We start from the raw sequence: 24,960 nt of genomic DNA, 5'->3' as shown, positions 1-24,960 counted from the left end.
GCCAGCGATCGGCTGAAGAGCATGCATTTGGTTTTACTTGCATTTAAGAGCAGTTGGAGGCCTTGGAAGGAGAGTTGTATGTCATTGAAGCTCGTCTGGAGGTTATTTAACCTGTTGGGGATGGGGGCGCTGTTTAGACTATTTATGCTAATTGGGTAATTTTTGAAACGGCTTCCCACAAAATCCTTGATCGTACAATATGCATATTATTATTATTATTGGATAGAAAACAGTCTATAGTTTCTATAGGAGTTGAAATTTTGTCTCTAAGTGGAACAGAGCCCATTCTACAGCAATTTCCCTGACATGGATTCAGATTTCAGAAATGTTGGCGACTGTTCTGAAGTCAGTTAAAAGGGCACTGATATTGCTATGACTATACGGACACTTCTTACGTCTTCCCCTGGATGCCTTTACGTGATGACGATTCCAATGGGGTCGATTGCGCGTTCACAGGCCCTACAAATGAAAAAACCCTGAGGCTAGTCATTCTTTTGGAGCTGCGTCATGCGCCTAGAGGACACCGGCCCGCACCTTTTCCAAGCATTAGTGAAGGGGGTAATATTACTCGGGTCATGTTTCTACTCGTTATAGGAGTTAAAAACATCATAAGGTAGTTAATTTAAAGCGTTTTATAGCAATTTATATCCGTTTAGTGCGATTTTGGGACATTTATTTTTGAAACGATGTGAATAGTTGGGCACGCTTTTCAGTTCATCCCGAACGCAGTTGGCATTTCCACATGGCAAGAGGACAGCTTTCCACCAAAAGACGATTACTCCCAAGAAAGGATCCTTTGCCCAAGATACTGATGGAAGAACAGCTCAAGGTAGGACATTTTTATTATGATAAATCGTGTTTCTGTCGAAACATTTTAGTGGCTTAGGACGCCATGTTTTTTGACGTAGCTTCGCTTGGCGCAAACTGTATTGAAAAGTAAGGATAAATTAAAAAATGTAATAACGCAATTGTATTAAGAATTAAATTGTCTATCAATCCCTGTCCACCCTATATTTTTTAGTCACGTTTATGAGTATTTATGTATAAGAGTAGATCACTGTCTAAGTGGCGCAAGGACATTTTCTGACCAGCTTGTCTACATTTCACATTGTCTAACCATGATTTTGGTGGCTAAATATAAACATTTGCGATCAAACTGTATATGCATGTTGTAATGTGATGTTACAGGAGTGTCATCGGAAGAATTCTGAGAAGGTTAGTGAAAAAATTAATATCTTTTGGCGATGTTGACTTTTATCGCTCACTTTGGCTAGAATCAATGCTGGGCTGCTATGTGGTATGTGCTATGCTAATATAACGATTTATTGTGTTTTCGCTGTAAGACACTTAGAAAATCTGAAATATTGTCTGTATTCACAGGATCTGTGTCTTTCGATTCGTGTATGCTGTGTATTTTTACGAAATGTTTGATGATTAGTAAGTAGGTAAACACGTTGCTCTAAGTAGTTTTTCTATTCCATTTGTGACGGTGGGTGGAATTGTAACCTATGCCATCTACCTGAAATATGCACTTTTTTCTAACAAAACCTATCCCATACCATAAATATGTTATCAGACTGTCATCTAATGAGTTTTTTTGTTGGTTAGGGGCTATAAATATCTTAGTTTAGCCGAATTGGTGATGGCTACTGGTGTTGGTGGACAAATAAAAGATGGTGGATTATGCTAATGTGTTTTTAGGTAATAGATGTACATCTTTACATATTGTGTCTTCCCTGTAAAACATTTTAAAAATCGGACATGTTGACTGGATTCACAAGATCTGTGTCTTTCATTAGCTGTATTGGACTTTAATGTGTGAAAGTTAAATATTTAAAAAAAATATTTTTTTTGAATTTCGCGGCACTGGTTTTTCAGTGGGGGGGGGGGGGGTGTGCCGCTAGCGCCACGCTGATCCTAGACAGGTTAACACAGTGTCCAAAGAAGGGCCAGAAGTATACAGAAGGGTGTCGTCTGCGTAGAGGTGGATCAGAGAATCACCAACATAAGAGCGACATCATTGATGTATACAGAGAAAAGAGTCGGCCCGAGAATTGAACCCTGAGGCACCCCCATAGAGACTACTAGAGGTCCGGACAACAGGCCCTCCGATTTGACACACTGAACTCTATCTGAGAAGTAGTTGGTGAACCAGGCGAGGCAGTCATTTGAGAAACCAAGGCTGTTGAGTCTGCTGATAAGAATGTGGTGATTGACAGAATCGAAAGCCTTGGCCAGGTCGATGAATACAGCTGCACAGTACTGTCTCATTCTTCAAGCTGTTCAAATGTTCATAGATGACCAGCAGGGTCAAATAATATAAACAGGGGTATATAGAGGGTGCAACCGCTCAGCACCGTAGAAGTAAATGTCAGTTGGCTTTTCATAGAGAGAGAGATAAACAGAGGCTCGAAACAAGAATGCAGACACACACAAACACACACACAGTAACGTGTGGGATATAGCAATAAGAAAGTCAGTTTAATATGCAGTGCAAATCACCTCCTATTACCCTTCTCAGAGTTGAAAGAATTCCATTACCCAGAGAGAAATGCGTTGATGTAGAAAAATACATTTATTTGAAACAATTTCAAAATGACATTTTCTTTACAGTAGAAATATTGAAATTAAGATGAAACAGAACAGTACTGATGATGCATGCATTTGTAGGATTTGTGCAATGAAGAGTATTACAATGGTCTGCCCTTAGAATCATAATACATGTGGTAAAGAGGTCAATGGAACGCAGACCGTGGGGATTGGCGCACATTCAACAAATTTGATCTAACAAAGTGGAGAGCTGTCAAATCCATCATGATTGATGTATTGTAACAGACCCACTAAGTGGTTACTAAAGTGTGCATAACATTTTAGAAGTTTTCCCATATCAGGTTTGGAGAAGTGACTGCTAAATGCTAACTCCTGTTCATATAAGCTGGTAGCATAGCTAGCGTACAGAACTCTGTGGTAGTAGTCAAAGTCGTTTTTAACTGTAATGCAGTTGATTGGTCACAATAACATCCATACAAGCATTACACTCCGATTTCTACCTCTACATAGTGTGAAATACACATATAAACAATAGCCTAAGTGTAGCCACATTTTGCTGGGGGTCAATGAGGAGTTTCAGGACATTTCCCCCATGCCATCTTTCCCCCACGTGTTTCCATGGCATGTCCATTAATTTGGTCGAGTTCCACTGACCTCATTACTGCATCTATGTACACTAAGGTTTCTTAATTTCCCTTTCCCACAATCTTGATTCCCTTTCAGATTTCATAGATAATCTTATAATAGGTGTTCAACATTTGTACCAAAAACTACTCAAACCAGCTCAATGGAATCTGATGTAAAGCAATAAACACCAGAGAAAACTTTTCAAACGAACGTTGCAGAATAAATTATCTACACCAATAAATAAGCACACAAACTGTAACAAAACCCCAATTACTTTCCTTACAAACCTGCAGCAGTACAGAAAAATATATTTTCAAAAATTGCCTCTGAAGGACTTAGCACTGTTGAATGATCAACGACCAAGGCGGAAATGCCAACGTGTGTTTCCCACTCATAGGGCAAAAGGAGCTTCGAGGCTCATGGGATGAATAGTTGTAATCCACCGCTATAATGGCCTTACATGTCGAAGGAATGTCTTCTGAAGAAATTCAGGAGAAATGAAAGGAATTATTCACGTGGAGGAACTCTCAGTGACCTTTTAGCTCAGCTAGTTCAGTTTAGTCTGCCAGTGGAGGAGTCACCTTAGGAACTGGTGGTGGCAGAGACGACACAAAGAAAAAACAATTTAATGTTCCCGTTATCTGTCACTACGTTAATCTTGTTTCTTTTTAATAAGTATTTGAACAAAGCCGGCGTGACATTGAGAACATCAGAATGAGTTGTCAACAACAAACAAAATAAGGACAGTCAGATGAGTGAGGATGATGCAATTATTGTTCAACAAAACAAAGTGTTGCTTTGTTCTGTCATGTCAGGAAGAATGCCTCTGTGGATGGAGTTTCATGCATCATAACAACGTTAGATTGTCGCTACTGCAACAACTTGCTTTGACAACTGCTATAACACTCCTATTAACATGTAACTCCACTCTCGTTACAATGTAACAAGGGACGACAGATACAGAAGCTCCACCTCTTTCTTCTACTACTGAACACACTTATGTACACGATCATGGAAAACACTTTCCTTCTGGAACATTCTCTAAACATTCCCGCCATTCCCGCCTCTCACTCTCCTGTGTGTCGTCATGTGCCGAATCTAGGCACGGCATTGTGGGATAGCTCGGCATGGTGCATTCGGTGCTTAACCATCCATCCATCTCCGCTTACCGCCAGACTGGCTACACCTGCTGCCAGAGGACCTGTCCGTGCCTTCAAGCCGCTGACTGGCTGACTGGAGCTCCTACTCTTGATGATGACAGCTTTCGGAGGACTGCAGTGCACAGCAGTGTAGTGGAGGAAACTAGCTACTAGCTAGAATGTACACTATTGTGTGTATTTCACTACACTAGGGAATTCAAGTGGTGGAACTTGACTCAACAGTTAGTTTCTAACTTCAAAATGAAGCTGATGAAATGTGTTGATAGTGGGATAATTTGATGAGACTCAAACGGATGGGATGGTGGTTTTAAAATGAGGGACTTGTGTAGTTTTGTCTCTAGATACCTTGTCAGATGAGTGGAAAGTCAACACAAAGTTGTTTTATTCCCTCTTTGTATGGAGATATTGTTTGAGAGATAATGTTTGAGGATATTACCATGAAACTCTGGGAGAGTTGATATGCTTTACAGAGATAGAACACTCTATGAATAGATGCCAGCAAAGGACTTGATAAACTATATCCCTGCAAAATACCCCCAAGATACTTGTCCGTGACACGCTGATGGGCCTTGTACAGTATACTCATCAGTAATAACAATTGACATCTACAACAATGTGGGATCATCTTGATGATTCAGACACAAATTTCATCCACGGATCAAAAATGGTTGACTCCACGTTTCTCGTTACATTCAAAGGGCAAACATTAGAAATAATCCCATGATGTTTATGGCAAATGTCGTCTGTTACAAGGAGTTTAACCGTTGAGATGCAGGTAAAAATTACCACCAATGATGTGTTTTATTTCATTTCAAGCAGGGGTGGCGTTGTATTAACCTGGTTTGATATTTTAAAAATGATGCCCATCTTAACAGTTAAACTCTTTGTACAAGACAGATACATTGTATAGCCATAAATTAACTAAATGAAGAATATGCGAGTCTGTATATATACTGTATGTAAAAGTGACTGAGCTCTTTTAATTAATAGAAAATAACTATTTACAACACTTGCTTATCTACAACACATACATCGCGTCCTTAATAATAACATGCACAAGTCAAGGACCTCATTAAAAACAAAGTTGGACTCTTTCTATAAGTAACATCTTGTTTTTAACACACTTTTAAGAACTGATAACAGGCCATGATTAGATCTCCTGTGTTCGGCATTGTACTTTTACTTGAAGCATGTGAAAAGTGAACATACATATAGTATATACAGAGCGATAACTGATATCTAAAGATAATATGGTTTCATTAATATTCCGTTAGATCGGAGACCTAGACATGATGGCCCATACAGACAAAAACGCTTATACCTCATGAAAAGTAAAACATTAAGAAATGTACATAACTCTCTTCGTAGATTTCGATAAAGGCTTTGATAAAAGTCCATGAAATAAGACAATTACGGGCTGAAAATGGAACGTTTCTTTGTAATCCAAATTGTGTAACAGTAGGCCAAAGAAGCTCATACTTGTAATTGAAACTTGTCTCGTTGGGTGGATTTCAGATTCGCCGCATAGATGCTATCAACCAAGACACCCATGCACATCAGTATAAATCAGGCCCTTAGAAAACTATTAACATTGGGGTTGTGTTTGAGAAATTACAAAAGAAACCAAAGAAAGAGGGAACTCTTAAAACGGCAATACTTTGTATGTACACATTTGTTGCATTCCTTCCTCGGCTTTACACGCTAGTACAGTTTGGAATCTCCCTCGTGCTCTCGCAGGCATTTCCAATTCGCCCTGCGGTAGAGAGAGAAAAGAAACACACATAAGAACAACATAGGTTAGTCCACTGGTAGTAGAGGTTTTGATGTCTGTGAAACAAATACCTACTTTGACACTGATACTGCCTGTTAATTACTGGGGTTTCATTACAGTGTTTTATCAAAATCTCCTAAGCTGTTGTTTCATACGTGGGACATTAGTGGCTGACCCATTGGTTCGTTTGTTTCCTTTTTATTTAAAAAAAGGTTTAAGGGGTTGATCAGCTTAATGCTGCGGAACGTTGCTTCGTTTGATCCCTAGTTTTCTTTTAAAGATACACTACTCCTCCTTTTTCCTACCAGTTAAAGAAACAATGTAGACTTTATAACCACTATGTAGTGTATACACTGCAGGTCAAAAGTCAACATTGTTATACAAGGAGATATGACCCATATGTGTTCTAGTCCAATATAATGAATTTGGACAAAGTATGTGTAATATTGTTGGAAGTTCATAGTCACCAAATTAGCAACTTGCTATTAAAAACATGATTTATCAGACTATGTATGTATCTTACGTTTAACTCTGGCGTCCATCTCCTTCTCCATGACTTCTTTGGCCGTAGAGAACTCACTGAGTGGGATCTTAGGCGTGCTGTCGCTCTGGCTGACCGAACCGATCATCTCCTGCTCTTTCTCCTGGTTCACCTCCGCGTATATGTTAATCCAGGGGATTTTTCTGCAGATTGGTAAATGTAGACAGACAATAGCCCTGTTAAAATAGGGGATGACTATTCAACGATGATCCGTCCTTTTGGCAACATTTCTCAAAGATGTATGTTACACTTTTTGTTCAGAGTTGGTATGTTGACAAAACTATATTAATCTCCCTATTATCATGAAGCCACTAGATATATAACTAAGAAAATCTTAATCTATACATCATTAAATCCCCATATGACATCAATGTAGTGATATAAGACTGTAATCCTAATGTATATACACTACCGTTCAAAAGTTTGGGGTCACTTAGAAATGTCCTTGTTTTTGAAAGAAAAGCAACATTTTGGTCCATTAAAATAACATCAAATTGATCAGAAATACAGTGTAGACATTGTTAACATTGTAAATGACTGTTGTAGCTGGAAACTGCTGACATGGGCGTACAGAGGCCCATTATCAGCAACTATCACTCCTGTGTTCCAATGGCACGTTGTGTTAGCTAATCCAAGTTGATCATTTTAAAAGGCTAAATGATCATTAGAAAACCCTTTGGCAATTATGTTAGCACAGCTGAGAACTGTTGTTCTGATTAAAGAAGCACTAAAACTGTCCTTCTTTAGACTAGTTGAGAACATTTCTAATTGACCCCAAACTTTTGAACGGTAGTGTACCTTTTGCATAATCTCAGAAAAATTATTTTCCCATTTCTATTTATGATTAGACATTTGTTTCATCCACTCTTACTTCAATTTATTTCAAATTACAAGTAATTTTGTTACTTAATTGTTTTGCTTTGTCGTGTGTGACATTTCAATAAATCGGTTTCTTCTTTAGATTAATTCCATATCCCTAATTGATGCGTTTTCAGCAGACTTTTCCATGAGAATAATTTTAATAATTCAGCTTCTAACAGCCAAAGTATGTCAACAGCATTTTAAGCAATTAAATGATAGTTTTCTTAACAATACATCACTGATTCACACACGTGCCTCATGCATCCAAATCACTAAATTTGTTTACTACATCTACAGTATAAAGGACTAAAAGTTACTTCAAAGGAACGTCTTTAGCTCATTATTTATGCAGGCCCTACCGATCTAGCATATTATTATAATATGCATTATTAATGATGATGGCAGGTGATTAGAGCAGTGCTGCGATATAATGTTCAAGGATATAAACATGCAGTACAGTACATACCTCTTGAATTTGTAGATGAGAAACACTGCTAAACCCAGGAATACTACTGATAGGAGCATCAGCATGGCTGAACTGCTGTGTCTCGGGCTGGAATCCACCAAGGGTGCTGTAACAGAGAGTAGAGGAAGACGAACATTAAACATAACAAGAACAGAGCAACACAATAAAGGCTAATCTGGGAATGCCTTGGAGATGTTCTTGCTTCATTGCCAATATTGATCCTATACTGTATAATATTGTGTCACTAATAACAACCATGGAGTACAGTTGAGATGCATATTTTGCATCATAATAGTTTGCTACAGGGATACATACAGTCAATGCATATGCTTTACTTGAATCAATTTGTTGATTCAAGCAAATAAATCTGGCTATGTATTATGGGTTGATCCAAGGCAATGATAGTGCATTTTTAATATCCCAAATTTAAAAGGCTGTGATAGCGTGTAATTACTATTTCTTAATGGTTGCCTTTTCTCCAACTAAAAGCCATCTGCCTTAAACAAGCCTTCAGTAGCAACATTTATATTCAGAGGTAAATGCTAAATTATGGTTAAATCAAGCCTTTTACATCGATAACTGTCACAAATAAAGTGCAACATTTACTGTGGAATAAACTGGAGGTATGTGGTGCTGATTATACTATTTAACACCTCTCTCTGTGGTATTACACACCCTTGACACACAAACACACACACACACACACACACACACACACACACACACACACACACACACACACACACACACACACACACACACACACACACACACTTTACGGTCCAGCACCCGACCTGCTTGTGTATACCTAGACCTTTAAGCCACAGACGGCCAGCTCAAGGCTATGTGTTCTCACTGGGATTACGTGGCTAATAGAACCTTCAAAATATGTACTATTAGACCTGGCAAACCTGGCAATCCCCTTTGCAACCACCACCCCCACCCATACAGGAAAAAAAACATGTGAAGAGTTCCAAAAAGTTACATTTTATGTGAAATTATGTGATTTTCCGTAAGGGCACTTCCAACTTTAACCCTCAACTCTTCCATGTGGACCCAGCTGCTGTAGTAAGTGTGGTGTTGTATGAGTATATACTGTAGTAGAAAGCTGGACTACTGCTCTGTATCCATTCAATACTCTCAACTGAGAATCTTTTCCAATGTGAAAGAGGATTTGTGTTGTTTTTGGGTGGACGCTGGTAAAGCATTTTAATTTCAGCCAAGAGTAGTTATTTGTTTGTCTCATTTTGAGCCAACACTCAAACTCGTGTAATGTTGCTGATTACTTTTTAGGCGATTCTGAATTCTGCATGCATTTCTAACCAAACTTCTCTTTTTTTGTCCTTTTCTCAAGGACTAAACAATCAACATAATTACACTCAGTGCAACACTCATTTTGTGGTTGGATGGCTGTAAAAGACAGTGAACAGATGTTTGGGTCGTCTTGATGGCAGATATAAAGTATCAATTGTGTCAAGGAGTTCCACTTCAAATAAAATCCATCCTCCCTTTCCTCTCACGTCCTCCTCCAATCTTCATACACCAAAGATTGTGACAAACATATAAGGCATTTTAAATCCAGAACAAAAAATAATGTGTTTGGTTTATGCTATACAAATATGAAGACGTTGGCGCTGGTAAATTATATTGCGTTTATGACATCACAAAAAGAAACAAACACAGCTAAAAAAACAATATGTAGAGAAAATAATGATTTCTCGTGCAAGTACATACAGTTAATTTATGTAATTATCTTGATACTGACTTCTTTCCTTACCCAAAGTTAGCTGTGTGATGTAAACGATGACTCTAGCTCCTGGCTTTAGTTCAAACTCCACCAGATTCTGGTTCAGAGCGCTGGCAAGTATCTCAGAGATCTGTTGAAGGAAATGAAAGAAGCATCATTTAGTCAAACAATTGTCACACTTTGCAGCTCTTTCAATTCACACACAATGTATCATTAAATCGTATTTGCTGTTTCGTCACGACGCCCACCACGTTGGTTCAGTTGTCTCAATTGTCGGACTCGGCACATAGAATTAATGTCTGCGTGTGTGTCATTTCAGCCATGACAATGCATTTATCCTATTGTGTGAATTGGTGTGAAGGATTGGAAACAATTTGTCATACATGCCATGACAGAATTACACTGACACTCAAAATGTCAGTGTCCAATCTAACTATCCCATACCTGCTCTAGCTCCTCCTCGCTCTTTTTCCTGCCCTCTGATTGGTTCTTGTGTGGTAACAGGAAGAGCTCAGCGGCCGTTGGCACACCTGGAAACACTGCAACCAACAGCTGATCCTCTGGAAAGTCTGACACCTGTTGACAATGGACAGTACTGTTACAGTAAGTTCATACTTGTATGGTATTCTTAGTCTACAGTCAAAACACTGCCCTTAGATTATATACATAATCTAAGAGGGGACAATGAAATAGATTTGGGCTTGACCAACATGTGTTAATAACCAATACAACCTCCATGTAAACAATGGTACAATATGTCACCAATAGATGACAAGTCAGCATTACTTCTACTTTCTTTTTCAGTAACACTTTATTTGACACCTAGCATCTTATCACGTTATGACACGGTTATAACCATGTCATAATATGTCATAACACTGCCATGACACATATATTTAGATGTGTTGTGACATACTGTACAGTACCAGTCAAAAGTTTGGTCACGCCTACTCATTCAAGGGTTTTTCTTTATTTTTACTATTTTCTACAGTACATTGTAGAACAATAGTGAATACCTCCAAACTATGAAATAACACATATGGAATTATGTAGTAACCAAAAAAGTGTTAAACAAATCAAAATATATTTTAGATTTTATATTCCTCAAAGTAGCCACCCTTTGCTTTGATGACAGCTTCGCACACTCTTGGCATTCTCTCAACCAGCTTCATGAGGAGGTCACCTGGAATGCATTTTAATTAATAGGTGTGCCTTGTTAAAAGTTAATTTGTGAAATTCTTTCCTTCCTAATGTGTTTGAGCCAATCCGTTGTGTTGTGACAAGGGAGTGGTGGTATACAGAAAATACCCCTGTCATCAAGGCAAAAGGTGATTCTTTGAAAAATCTCAAATATAAAATATATTTTGATTTGTTTAACACTTTTTTGGTTACTACATGATTCCATATGTGTTATTTCATAGTTTTGATGTCTTCACTATTATTTTACAATGTAGAAAATAGTAAAAAATAAAGAAAAACACTTGAATGAGTAGGGGTGTCCAAATTTTTGACTGGTACTGTATATTACAATATTTTATGGCTGGTTATGACATCTATGTAAGAGTGTTAAAGCCCACAAAACCTACCACACAAGGCAAACCAATCCATTCTACTTGTAAATAGTATGTTATATAACATTTCTTAAATTGTCCATTTTATTACCATTGTAATAGTGCCCACATTGATGTCAAACATGTGCCTAGCCCAATGCTCTTTCACTGATGACTGGGATGAATGCAAGAGAAGGAAAAACATCCTCTTTGGAAAAATGAAGCTTCTTGGCAGGGAAAAAATGTAACATAAATAATAACATTTAGAGTTATATCATTTGATGTTGTTGTTGTAATGAATTCTTTACAGTCATATATTTTGTTCCTCAAATTTTGTATAACTTATGAAAAATACATATTGTCATGAAGCATTATGAACATCCTGTGTCACTTTACTTGTGCTAAGAAAATACACTTTATGACACTGTCAAGAAGCATTATGAACATCCTGTGTTATTTTACTTGGATTAATACACTTCATGACACTGTCAAGAAGCATTATGAGCATCATAATCATATAAGCCAGATAGACCTATCACGTACATGCCCTTATGTTGGTCATCAGTCACAAATAAGGTGTCTTGTTCTGCTCCTGAAATCTGCTCCTGCATTCATGCCAGTCATGAGCAACAGAGGATTGGGGTAGGTACATGTCTGACATCAATGTGTGTTTGCAATTTAATATGGTACATTTTAGAAAATGTAATATAACATAAACCTACTGTTTACAAGTAGGCTACGGTGTTATAGAATGGTTTGCTCTGTGTGGTAGGTTTTGTGGGTTTTGACACTCTTATGTAGGTGTCATAACAAGCCATAAAATAATGCAATATGTCACAACAGGCTAAATATATGTGCCATGATAATGTTATGACCATATAATGACAGTTTATGACAAGTTGCTTCAGCTGTTGTGACCTACTATGACATGGTTATGACCGTGTCCTAATGTGTTGTCAAATAAAGTGTTGTACTTTTTAAAATCCGATCTCAACCTCCATGTTTTCGCAAAAGTGTATTTTTTTCTTGATGGGAAAAGTACGTCTTGCCAAACAACTGTTTTTCCATGCCTTCAAAATAGCTACTACTAAATATTTTTCTTTAGAATGGCCTTCATCCACTTTAGATTACCAGCGAGGCACGGGTTCCAACCAGCAATCAGTGTCCATTTAAAAAGCCACTAATGTTGTTATAGGTTCTCTATGGGGCTATCGGCGGACAATGGAGTGGTGTCGTCGGCGAGTCACATGCACTTGAAGCACATCAATTATCAAGCCTTAAAATCACTATTTGAGTAGCAAAGTAGTGGACAAATAAAGAGCAAAAGAATGAGGGGAAAGAGGTATAGAATGAATGGTAGAGGGAAGGGGAGAGGGAAGGGGATACGATGCAATAGCCTCTGTAAAAATCAATACACTCAGCACATATTTGTTCTCTTTGCGATCACTCATTAGTCTAAAAAGACTTCTGGCTCTGTGTGCTTGGGTAGCGCTGGCATTTTGTGCCCCCAAACTCATTGGCTGGAGTGAAAAATCTGATCTGCGTTAAGGGAGGAGAATAGATGAGTCAGACAGTCTAATGAGTGATTGTTTTTGAGGGAACTTTGTCCAAGCCCAAATTTGGTTGGAAAACCACCTCTTCAGAACTGTATCTTGTTGCTTTAATATTTTAATTAACAGCAAACGCTTTTGGAGAGGCTTCATCACAGTCTTACTGTATGCAAAGCTAAATAAATAAGATGAAACAGTGGTCAATTACTAATTACTATTGTAAACACCCCATGATGTGGATTCTGTTTTTCATTCGTCGTGAACTTGACAATACTGGGTTATTCTATCTTCATAACTCCTTCCATAGTGCATTATTCCAACAATATTGTTATAAATAGGTTATGATGATTTACCTATAACTATCATTTTATTCTTTGAAAGAAAGTACAGTACAGTCGTCACCCAGGAACTGAAGGGGGAGGGGGGGGGGGGAAAGAGCGAGAAAGGGATGCCCAGAAGAAGTGCACTCTCTTAGGGAAAAAAGAGGACATGTTAACCTCTTGCACCACACTGAGAGGTGCATTAACAAGTGGTGGTGAAACCAGGGGGGGCTTCCGCGAAGCATCCAAAATTATATGAATTTCCCGACAGTCACTGTCTGGAACCTGAGAGTGAGCTTTCGGCATCTTCCTTGTTCCGCAGAGGGAGGAAAGAAGAAGCCGGAGAAAGCGGAGATGGAATGACTTTGGAAAATAACTTGAAATAGCCTCTATTACTGAACTCCCCATTCAAACCTCTATTAAGCAGTGGGTTGAACTCACCTGAGAAGCAAAAGCCCTGCCTTGCTCTCACTATGGTCAGCCATAGAGCTGTACTGTAGTACGGCAACACTGCAGTTTAATGGACCCTGACATTAATTGCGATTTTGCAGAGATCTTTGCTTTATTGTGGGGAGATGTTTACATTGACTCGATGGAAAATGTTTAATCTTGAAGGTCAACTGAACGTGAACCGCAGAAAAAAGAAATGAACAGAACAATTCTAATAACACTTTGTATGGCGGTTGTTGCACAATATCAAGACTTTGAACCCTAAGTCAACTCTAGCAGTACATGGATGAATAGGCCTTAATATGATTTCCTTTTAGAGAAAGGGAAAGAGATGAAAGGAGGGAAGGTTTGATAGGATTAAACTGTATATGGAGGAGCATGTGACACATGAAGTAGTGTTCATAAACTCAATAGATACAGTATAATATATGTAGGTTCCAAAAGGTTGTATAACAAAACGTTTTGTATGAAAAGAGGTGCTGTAACAGTCTATTGAGGCTAGCAATTAACAGCTCAAGCTAGATCTATAGCTGTCTATAACTGAGTGTGCCCTCAGTTCAATACAATTCAATTGGCTGGTACTATACTGCCATGAACATACTATGTGGCTCTCAGGTGACAAAGTGCACTTTATCCCTCACAAAGCCTCACTTTGACCCACATCACAGTAGCTCCCTCCACTGGCTCTCAGCCTAGCTCGCCTGAGGTCTCATATCAAATCAACTGTGGAGATGGTGAAAACACAGAGAGACCACAAGTCTCAAACTATAGGCCTAAAACAACACACGAAGTGGAAGAGTAACACACTTAACTATGACATATCAGCTCTAGCTCTCCTCCACAGATACTATGCACATCCTATGTCACAGTAATGCCTAAGATCTCCTTCATTCCAGGCTAATTCCGAAGAATGCATTTCATTGCTCCGACTTCTGAAAATAAGTTGTTAGTGCTCATCAAGCTGCCTCGAGGGGGGAAGAAGAAGCCAAGTCTCTCGCACCTGTGTGATAACGAATCACAGGACAGCCCGAGGGCGAACGCCGAAGCATCTCAGCGGATAGAAAGAGACGAGAGAGAGGGAGAATAAGACAAAAGGAAGGAATTCACACTTACTTGGAGCAGAGCCTTCTTAATAACTCTCCCCACATCCTGTCTCCACTCGGGGACGTCAGGGTTGTACTCGTCCAGATTAGGGGAGAAAGATAAAAGCAGAGATTTGAAGAACTCTGTCAGAAAGAGAGAGAGAGAGAGACCCAGGGGAGAAACACAAACAGACCGTTAATTCAGCCCTGATCTAGGTGCATTATTCTCAAGGTGTCCTCCTCATTCCCCACTGTCATTAGTTCTGGTTGTATCCCTCCTCTAACTGCCTTCTGATGGGTGGGAAATCTGACAGAGATGTTGGCGTGGGTACAATATGCATGTGCTCATGGTTTGACAAGGGGAGATGATTGCTTGCTAAGTGATTTCTGAGATAATTGGGGAAATGTCCCCTTTCGCATATATCCTGACATATTCAAATGTCAAGTACAGTCAAAAGTTGCATACCAAGTGAGATGCCAGCTAGATGTGCTAATGAACATTACATTAAGTAGAATAATTTGATTAGGGTGATCAGAGAGAGAGAGAGAGAGAGAACCTTGGACTGCTATGGTCTTGGTGTCTTGCAGTATGGTGTTGACTGAAGACACTTGGACCGTAACAGTGTTCATTCCCTCGCTGGTGAAGGTGTACGAGATGCTCCCGTCTAAGCTGATCAGCGGCTGGAGGAAGAGGGAACATGGACAAAATGGATGATCACACTTTGATCCGGTAAGTATCCCTTCACCTAAAACCTTTCGCTAAAACCCCAGAACATGAAAGAAATCCACTCCAGATGATAACAACTTCTCCTTCAACTTCTCACTTAGAGTAGTCGGAGCTTCTGACTTGAACAAAACCCTACAAAACACATCCTCCCCATAATACCTAGAACCAATGCAGCTGAGGTCATAATGACATACTAATAAGATGTCTGAACAAAATATAAGATCAGAGACTGCTCAGCCTCTATCATAGTCGTCTTCATTAATAGAAGAGGTCAATTTACATAATACCATAGATATTATGTATAACTCATATATACATCAGTGGAGGCTACTGAAAGGAGGACAGGTCATAGGAATGGCTGAAGTGGAATGGAACTGGAATGGAAACCATGTCTTTGATGTGGTCGATGCTGTTCCATTGATTCCGTTCCAGCCATTACAATAAGCCTGTCCTCCGATTTAGTTACAGTGACACCAGCCACCACTGCAGTACATGTACAGTATATGGCATTATAGGATAAGACAACTTTTGAATAGTGCCCATTTACCTCTAATGTTGTACAGTTGGTACCCCACATATACTGTATACTATACACAACACTGGAGTCCCACAGGGCTCGGTTCTAGGCCCTCTTCCCTGTACACCCAGTGTTTTAAGTCTAATTTACCTCAGTGCTGTTCCCCAGCCACCAGAAGTAGGTGACGGTCCTGGAGTGGATGGGCCACACCACTGCTGTTAGGTTTACTTCCTTGTTCTTGATGGCCACAAACGGAGTCAGCAACTGGACATGTTCCACAGGACCTGATACAAACACAGAGGATGATTCAGATTCACTATTGGATGATTCATATTCAGTATTGGATGATTCAGACTCAGTATTGGATGATTCAGACTCAGTATTGGATGATTCAGACTCAGTATTGGATGATTCAGAGTGAGTATTGGATGATTCAGACTCAGTATTGGATGATTCAGAGTGAGTATTGGATGATTCAGACTCAGTATTGAATGATTCAGACTCCATATATGATTGTAATTACAAGGACATTGCTTGAGACTGCCTATTTCACAATAGGAAAAGCATTCGCACATGGAAATATTATTTTTAGATGATTTTTTGTTTAAATAGGAAAAGCACTCGCACATCGACATAATATATTTTAATTTTTTTAGGTTAAATCTGAAAAGCACCGGCACATCCGAAGATTAATTTTTCAGGTGCGTGGGAAAAAATAAATAGCAACCTTCTTAAATGAAGAATTAGAGAAAAGAAGATCTCTCACACTGCACTTGCCAGTATCCCTAACATTATCACTGGGGTAATATGTGAGATCTTCTTCTCAATAAGACTACTTTAGCTGAAAAGGGAAGGTGAATGAAATCTTCCTCAACAAATGTCATAACTGTCATAATGTTTTTGAGTTTTGATGGGATTAAGTTGAACAGGATTTATTCTGGACTTAAAACACATTGGTGTTATCATGTTTTTGACGTGATACCTTGTGAGTAATACTGTGGTCTGCCATGCTGAGACCATAATAGGAGATAACGTGGGTGTACGTGGCATTACCGTCATCTAAGTGGTGAAGGTTCCTATAGCGGAGAGATATAACACGGTATTTTAACAGTAATATTCCGGCTGACAGTGGTGTGACTCGGCGTTCAGGCTTGTACGTCTCCACCTGGGCTTCTGTTATCCTTTTTAACTGAGACGAATCTTTATCCTAGCTTTCAAACACATGCAGATTATGTATGTGTCTGTCTTAGTGTCTGTGTATGTTTGTGATGTGTGTGACAGAGAAAGAAAGTGTGCGTATCTGTGTGTCTCCCTCTTTTAAGTTTGTGTCTATGCAGATGTGCATGTGTGTGATGTGAGTCATTTGGTCAGGTTCCCTAAACTGTGTCGGTTGTTAAAAATATTTCAATTTGAAGTATGTGGTGGCATCGTGATTGGCACATTGCTTAAAGCATCATCTGCACTCTCTCTCCCTTGTAAATTACCTCAAAATGTGCCAAACAGCCTTCCGAGTGCTGAGGTCTGAGGCACTGCATCACAGTGCTTGATGCGTCCCTACAGACCCGTGTTTGATCACAGGCTTTGTCACAGCCGGCCGGGTCCGGGAGACCCATGAGGCGGTGCACAATTGGCACAGAGACGTCCGGTTTAGGGGAAGGTTTGGCCGGCCGGGATATCCTTGTCCCATCGCGCTCTAGAGACTCCTTGTGGCGGACCGGGCGCCTGCAATCTGACTGCGGTCACCAGGTGGATGTTGTTTCCTCCGACACATTGGTGCGGCTGGCTTCCAGGTTAAGCGAGCAGTGTGTCGAGAAGCAGTGCGGCTTGGCAGGGTATTATTTTGAAGAACGCACGGCTCTCGACCTTCGCCTCTCCAGAGTCTGTACGGGAGTTGGAATGATGTGGCAAGACTGCAACTACCAATTGGATATCACGAAATTGGGGAGAAAAAGGGGTAAAAGTTTTTAAAAAAGTATAATAATTTGTACCAAACCATGGAGAAAAAAACACCAGCAGAATGAATGTCATCAAAAGTATCAAAGTACACTGATTGAAAGTGTCGTGGCGACCAGAGACAACATTTAAAAGGCATTAATTGACTAAAGCCTCCCTGTTCAAATCAGGAGACGAGGGGTTAATTCAAATACAGCACTTCAAAGAGCTGGATAATTCTTGACGCCTTTTAGACATGAGCATGTTATATTTGTCACTATTATTTACTTGACATTTGGCTGGCTTGTTCATTACAAGATGAAAAGAGCGAGAGAGCATCAAAGTGCTGTACTATGTGCAGAGCATTCTGGTCCTTTGTCTTTAACTGGGTCCATTGTACACTGCTGTATATTTAGTAAGGTGGTTATTTACAGAGAAATATGAGGCAGAGATATTCAATTATGATCCTTGAGACCCACAGCACTGTTGTTTTCTATCCTTTCTTTCCAATCAGGGACTGATTTAAACCTTGGTAACCAGATGAGTGACCACTCTGGCCAATCAATGGCCGATGTCACAGTAACTGACCAATTATCTATCAGGTACAGTGGAAACTAAAACCAGAAATACTTTGTTCCTCAATGGCGGGAATTGAATATCCCTGACAAAATAGATGAATGTATAGAGGTGACGTACACGTAACATGGAGGTACAAGGTGGTAGTGTCAAATCCCAGGGTGTTCTCCGCCAAGGCAGAGACACGGAATATCCCAGCCGTCTTGTAAACATGTCTGATACCCTCTTCGATCCAGCTAAGGTTGGAGTAGGAGACTGCCGTGCCATCTCCAAAATCCAGTTGGATGTTGGTTCTCATTGAGTCCCCCTGGAAAGCAAGTAAAGTCTCAAGTAAGGACTACAGATGAAGAAAGAAGGAAAGACAGACAGAAAAGACAGAAATAAGACAAAAATAAATAAAAAAATAAGTTCAAGTTACATAAAAAATATATATATAACAATTCCATTGTACTTGAGAGCCCAGCTAGATGCTTGTACTTTTGTTTATTATAGACTTAAATACATCATTGTTTTGTGACGGCAGGTAGCCTAGTGGTTAGAGCTTTGGGCCAGTAACCCCCAAAAAGGTTGATTCGGGGATTGAATTCCCGAGTCGACAAAGTAAAAATCTGTTGTTTTGCCCCTGAACAAGGCAGTTAACCCACTGTTCCCTGGTAGGCCATTGTACGTCATTGTAAATAAGAATTTGTTCTTAACTGACTTGCCTAGTTAAATAAAAGTTAAAAGTATTTTTTTTTAAATGGGGTTCAATACAAGAACTCAAAACCACAGTACCATTCAGTAATCAGCACTAAGCATGCATGAGCACAGGCAGGGCATCTTTGTCTGTTTTTGTCAGAAGTCCAACAGATGGTGTTGTGACACCTCTACATCAGCATGCATCCTGAGTCTGACATGAGTCCCTGTGGTGTGAGTGTGTGTGTTTGTGTGTATATGTGTGTCTGATGGAGAGAGAGAGAACCACAGGGAGGTCAAGGCAGTGTAGTAATCAAGAGACAGTAGGGTGGCAGGTACACTAGTCAACAGACTGCTGAGCAACATTCACACACAGACACAAGCAGTCAGCACTAGGGGTTGCATCATATTCTGCCCCACCATGAGAGCAGTGCGTGTGTGTGTGTGTGATGGAGAGAGAGAGAACCACAGGGAGGTCAAGGCAGTGTAGTAATCAAGAGACAGTAGGGTGGCAGGTACACTATTCAACAGACTGCTGGGCTACATTCACACACAGACACCATCAGTCATCACCAGCCCAACATTGGGTTTGCATCATGTTCTGCCCCAACGTGAGAGCGGTCTGTTTGCCTGTTATTCCTAATGAGGTTTGTGTGTGTGTGTGTCTTTCTCTCTCTCTCTCTTTCTCTCTTTCTTCACTATATGTTTTGCTTCTTTTCAAGCACAGCAGAGTATGAAAACACGAGAAGGCTTCTGGGGGTATATAACGTTGGCGGCTATTGTGTGGAACTGTAATGACCCACAATCCTTTGCCAAAAATGTAACTCGCAATGACACTTAGGTTTTCAGTGGCGTCGATGTCATTCAGGCTTTTGTTGATGTCCGCTGTTCACATTCTCTAGACATTTCTAGTTCTATATCGAGGTGTCCTGGGATCACTAACTAATCTGCATGAGACTGATTCTGGCCTGCTGGCTAAATGTCAAGCTTTGTGTCCGTGGCTCCGTGTGTGACTCAGAGGGCCTCAAAATCCAAAAATGCATAATAGGGTAAGCGTCATGGTCTGGACAACAGTGCTGCTTGACAATGAGGGGTTTTGTTAGTTCAGGTTCAGACACAGTAGGACAGTGTAAGGTACTCTTGTTCAGGTGAATGTCAACACACAAAGGATGGTATAAACGGTGTGATGTCAGTGCTGTCGTGCTGATGGGGTGTCATACCTGGGTTCAAATAGTTTTCGCTTTATTTCAAATGTTTTGAGTGTTTGATTGAGCCTGCTTGGAGAGCTAGATGGACTGATTTGCACTTTTGGGACCATTCCATTGGTTATGGTTGGTGTACACATTACATACTATAAGGCAGCTAATGCACAGTAAATCTGGTTGGTGTACACATGATATGCTATAAGGTAGCTAATGTACAGTAAATCTGGATGGTGTACACATGATATGCTATAAGGTAGCTAATGTACAGTAAATCTGGTTGGTGTACACATGATATGCTATAAGGTAGCTAATGTACAGTAAATCTGGATGGTGTACACATGACATGCTATAAGGTAGCTAATGTACAGTAAATCTGGATGGTGTACACATGACATGCTATAAGGTCACTTTGTGATAATGAAATCTTGACGTGTGACACCACAGATCTCATCCCTCTTCTGCCTGCGGTTATGGAACCACTACCTGTCCCAGACCTGCTGTTTTCAACTCTTAATGATCGGCTATGAAAAGCCAACTGAGATTTATTCCTGATTATTATTTGACCATGCTTGTCATTTATGAACATTTTGAAAATCTTGGCTCTCTCTAATTTTCTCCTTCTCTCTTTCTTTCTCTCGGAGGACCTGGGCCCTAGGACCATGCGTCGGGACTGCCGCCCGTGGTGACTCCTTGCTGTCCCCAGTCCGCCTGGCCTTGCTGCTATTCCAGTTTCAGCTGTTCTGCCTGCGGTTATGGAAACGCCACCTGTCCCAGACCTGTTGTTTTTCAACTCTTAATGATCAGCTATGAAAAGCCAACTGAAAATTATTCATGATTATTATTTGACCATGCTTGTCACTTATGAACATTTTTGAACATCTTGGCATAGTTCTGTTATAATCTCCACCCGGCACAGCCAGAAGAGGACTGGCCACCCCTCATAGCCTGGTTCCTCTCAAGGTTTCTTCCTAGGTTTTGGCCTTTCTAGGGAGTTTTTCCTAGCCACCGTGCTTCTACACCTGCATTCTAGCTGTTTGGGGTTTTAGGCTGGGTTTCTGTACAGCACTTCGAGATATTATCTGATGTACGAAGGGCTATATAAAATAAAATTGATTGATTGATTGATTGATCCCTCTCTCAAAACATCAAACTTTCTTCCACCTCCCTCCTTTATTTTCTTTTCTGAACTGCCATGTTCACTACCTGCCATTACCACACATTACATATTTAGGCCCATTTGCTCTCCCCAAGAAATACTGCCATCTCGGGCTTCATGAATATAAATTAAAGTCTGATTCGATGGGACCGAAGGATTTTCCCGAATGCATGAGACCCGACGCCATGAAGATTCTTCACCTCCATTAGTCTCCTGTGATAGTTGTTTTGAATTATTTTGGGACTGAAATTATTATAAGATACATTTCACAAACTTTTTGACCACATGGCAGAGGAGGCCTCTCTTAGTGAAATAAATATATCCTAATTTCCTCAACTCATCACACTGTAATGTGACAACTGGGCCCGGGAGAGACCTAGTGGGAAAGACACTTCTTATCTGCAGTGCAGGGGGAAAGCACCACCGCACCGAGTAGAGTGCTACCTCACTTCTTCAACCTGAATTTAATGTGAGGTGGTTGAACAGTGTCTAGGGATTGAGGGGAGTGAGGCAAGGCCCTGGCCCTAGAAGGAGGCTACTCTGAGTCTATCACTCTATAACAGGGTCTCCAGGGGTGCATCTCTCTCTAAGATCTTTATCTCTTACTCTGTCTCTCAGCTCGGGGCTTGGGGTCTGTAGCTGTGTGTGGGTGATGTTGTGCTGCAAGTGACTATTACACTTTCAGGAGTTGGTGTATATGAGATGACATAACAGGGAAATCATTTCAAGCTTATGTCTGGAGAAACATCCATATTTCACTCAGTAACAGGCCTACAGTGAGTGAGTTGTGCACCACATGCTAGGACTACTTTTACAACCATGCATAAATACACAAAACACATAGATTTTTCATTACATGGCTTAATTAAGGTAAAAATCAATGCAACTCATTACAGTAATGTGTACAAAGGCGTCCATTTGGGCTCCTAGGCCCAGAACAATGATATACAAAAAGGAAGCCATTTTGGCTTTTGGCCCAGCTCTACCTCATCCAGATGCACCAGGAAGGTGACGTTGGTGTGCAGGTCGGCGGTAAGCTTGCCCTCTCTGGTGGAGAGAGAAAGGCCTTTTGGAGCCCTGTTGGGACACATCTGCTTCCTGGGTGTGTACATGTCCTTGACTCCCTTGATGCAGTTGTTGGACACCACTTTTCGGTACCTTAAGAAGATACCATATGAATTAGTTAGTACATGTTCAGTATGGTTTACTGAGGTTATGGCTTCCTGACTCTACTAGTTAACAAGGCTAAGGTACTGGTCACGTTCATCAATGAAGCTTGACTAGAAATCGTATTTTTTATGTTTTTAACCTCAAATTGATTGTGGAAGTGACAGAGCTAGTGAACAAGACTTGCTATTCTGTGACTAATCTTAAAAATGCTTAGTAATTACTAATTCAAAAAGTACTTTTAACCCTGAACGTTAATGTCTGCCACAAGACGTACAGTAGTTGTCAGTCACATTGACAAAACTCCAACATGTTTTCTAACTTCTGGACAAAACGTGACTTTTGACCTTTTGGGGAAGCGAATGCATAAATTAACGATGAACCGTTCTCCTCAGACCTACACTATCCTGAGGCGTCCTAATCTGTGTCCTAGGACTCCTGACTGTGCTTTGTAGCTCTCAGTAGTACACTATGTCACTCAGTATAGATCTACTGTCTGGTGAATGACTCAGGCCTAAATAGCCAATATCACTATTCACACTAGGAGCCGTGCCAGAAGGTATGACACCCTGCCAGTGTTTCATTACAGTGGGAAGATGGGAAGATGACAAAGAATTGTCCAACCTATACAGAGAGATACTGTAGCCACTGTAAGTTTGAATGTGTTTTTGTACTTCTCTTTTGAAATGTGTGACACCTATTCAGGTTTTTTAACATGGACCATAATATGACCATCATAATGTTTTACAAAATGAAATGGAAAACATCAGAGCAAAAATATATGGCCTCCCACTGAGCAGAAATATAAAGAAGGGTTGCCTTTACTTAGAATAGACAACATAGAAACGTTACAAATAGTGTCCCTATGTGCAACTCACCCTGTGCTGTTGAGGTACTTCTGTCCTTGGCTGCAGCTCCTTGATACAACAGCTGGGTTGAACCAGAACGCTGGTAAACAGTTCCCTTCTCTACGCCGTTCATAGCCATAATCACTATAACAAATCACATAGAGAATGTGATCAATATCAACACTTTACCTCTACCTCCTGTAAATGTACATATCTACCTCATTTACCTCATACATCTGCACGTCAACTCGCCTGTGTATATAGCCAAGTTATCGTCACTCATTATCTATTTATTATTATTTTTCTATATTTTTCTCTCTGTATTGTTGGAAGAGCCCGTAAGTAAGCATTTCACTGTTAGTCTACACCTGGTGTTTACGAAGAATGTGATAAATACAATTTGATATGATTTTGAGCGAAAGGACAAACAGTATTACTGTGTTATATGTAACAGCTTCCCTTTCCTATCCCCTCAGCATAATACAAATAATAGATATTTTTTGCATTGCAACGCATAATTATTATATATTGATTGGGCTGCGGTTGACAAATGCTCCAGATCAGCAGAGGTAGGAAGACTGAGCCCTGGAGGACTCCATGTCAACACAGGCAGCCAGGTCAGGGATGGCTGACTTCCACCGGCTGACGTTAGCTACCTCCCAATCACAAAGTGATTTACATCACGCAAAGCACGTTAGGCAAGTGCCGATTCTAATAATGACGCTGTCAATGATTCATCAATTAATTACCTAGCCAGAACTAACAGGAAGCAACAAAGCCTGAGGTCCCTATAGGACTCCCTATGGCCTGGTCTGGCCTCAGTGTGATTAGGAACCTCCCCCAATTTATTGACAGGCTGTCAAGTGAAGTTATGGTGTTTTGGTTGGTCGGGATAATAGTTATAAGGGACCAAGTGAGTCCAATGAGGGTACAGGACATTACAGCACCACTGAATCACAGCTTTGGTAATGCATAGATTACATTTCTTTCCAGTAAGTCACAGAAAAGTATGGTGTCCAGTTTAGTACATTATAGTTATGCAGACTCCCAGCGTGTTTTGGTTACATATTAATACTAATCTCTCCTCACGCATTATTAATATAGTATATAGAGTGTTATATCTATGTATATACACTGAACAAAAACATAAACACAAAATGTTGGTCCCATGTTTCATGAGCTGAAATAAAAGATCCCCAGAAATGTTCCATAGGCATAGAATTTCTCCTGCCAAGATAATCCATCCACCTGATAGCTGTGGCATGTCAAGAAGCCGATTAAACAGCATGATAATTACACAGGTACACCTTGTGATGTGAACAATTAAAGGTCACTCTAAAATGTGCAGTTTTGTCACACAACACAATGTCACAGAAGTCTCAAAGTTTTGAGGGATCGTGCAATTGGTATGCTGACTGCAGGAAAGTTGTCAGAGAATTGAATATTCGTTTCTCCAGCATAAGCCACCTCCAACGTAGTTTT

The 24,960-nt window shown here is 40.1% G+C and overlaps 1 protein-coding gene across 2 annotated transcripts in view; it reads right to left on the bottom strand.

Moving 5' to 3' along the window:
• Positions 1-2,552: 2,552 nt before the first annotated feature.
• Positions 2,553-24,960, bottom strand: part of LOC129839789 (VPS10 domain-containing receptor SorCS3-like) — a 205,014-nt gene continuing 182,606 nt past the window's right edge. Inside the window, exons 17-27 of one of the 2 annotated variants that reach the window (XM_055907426.1) lie at positions 23,509-23,622; positions 22,450-22,621; positions 18,548-18,734; positions 16,070-16,203; positions 15,233-15,356; positions 14,707-14,819; positions 10,168-10,299; positions 9,742-9,853; positions 7,977-8,082; positions 6,632-6,792; positions 2,553-6,090 (exon numbers count right to left, since the gene is read on the bottom strand). In XM_055907426.1, coding sequence (XP_055763401.1) covers positions 6,032-6,090; positions 6,632-6,792; positions 7,977-8,082; positions 9,742-9,853; positions 10,168-10,299; positions 14,707-14,819; positions 15,233-15,356; positions 16,070-16,203; positions 18,548-18,734; positions 22,450-22,621; positions 23,509-23,622 — 1,414 coding nt within the window. In that variant the 3' untranslated portion in view covers positions 2,553-6,031. The remainder of the gene's footprint in view (positions 6,091-6,631; positions 6,793-7,976; positions 8,083-9,741; positions 9,854-10,167; positions 10,300-14,706; positions 14,820-15,232; positions 15,357-16,069; positions 16,204-18,547; positions 18,735-22,449; positions 22,622-23,508; positions 23,623-24,960) is intronic. The other variant, XM_055907427.1, reaches the window with a different exon arrangement.

This window comes from Salvelinus fontinalis, chromosome 40 (genome assembly GCF_029448725.1).
Source record: "Salvelinus fontinalis isolate EN_2023a chromosome 40, ASM2944872v1, whole genome shotgun sequence".
Lineage (NCBI taxonomy): Eukaryota > Metazoa > Chordata > Actinopteri > Salmoniformes > Salmonidae > Salvelinus > Salvelinus fontinalis.
This window is presented reverse-complemented; position numbering and strand designations above follow the sequence as displayed.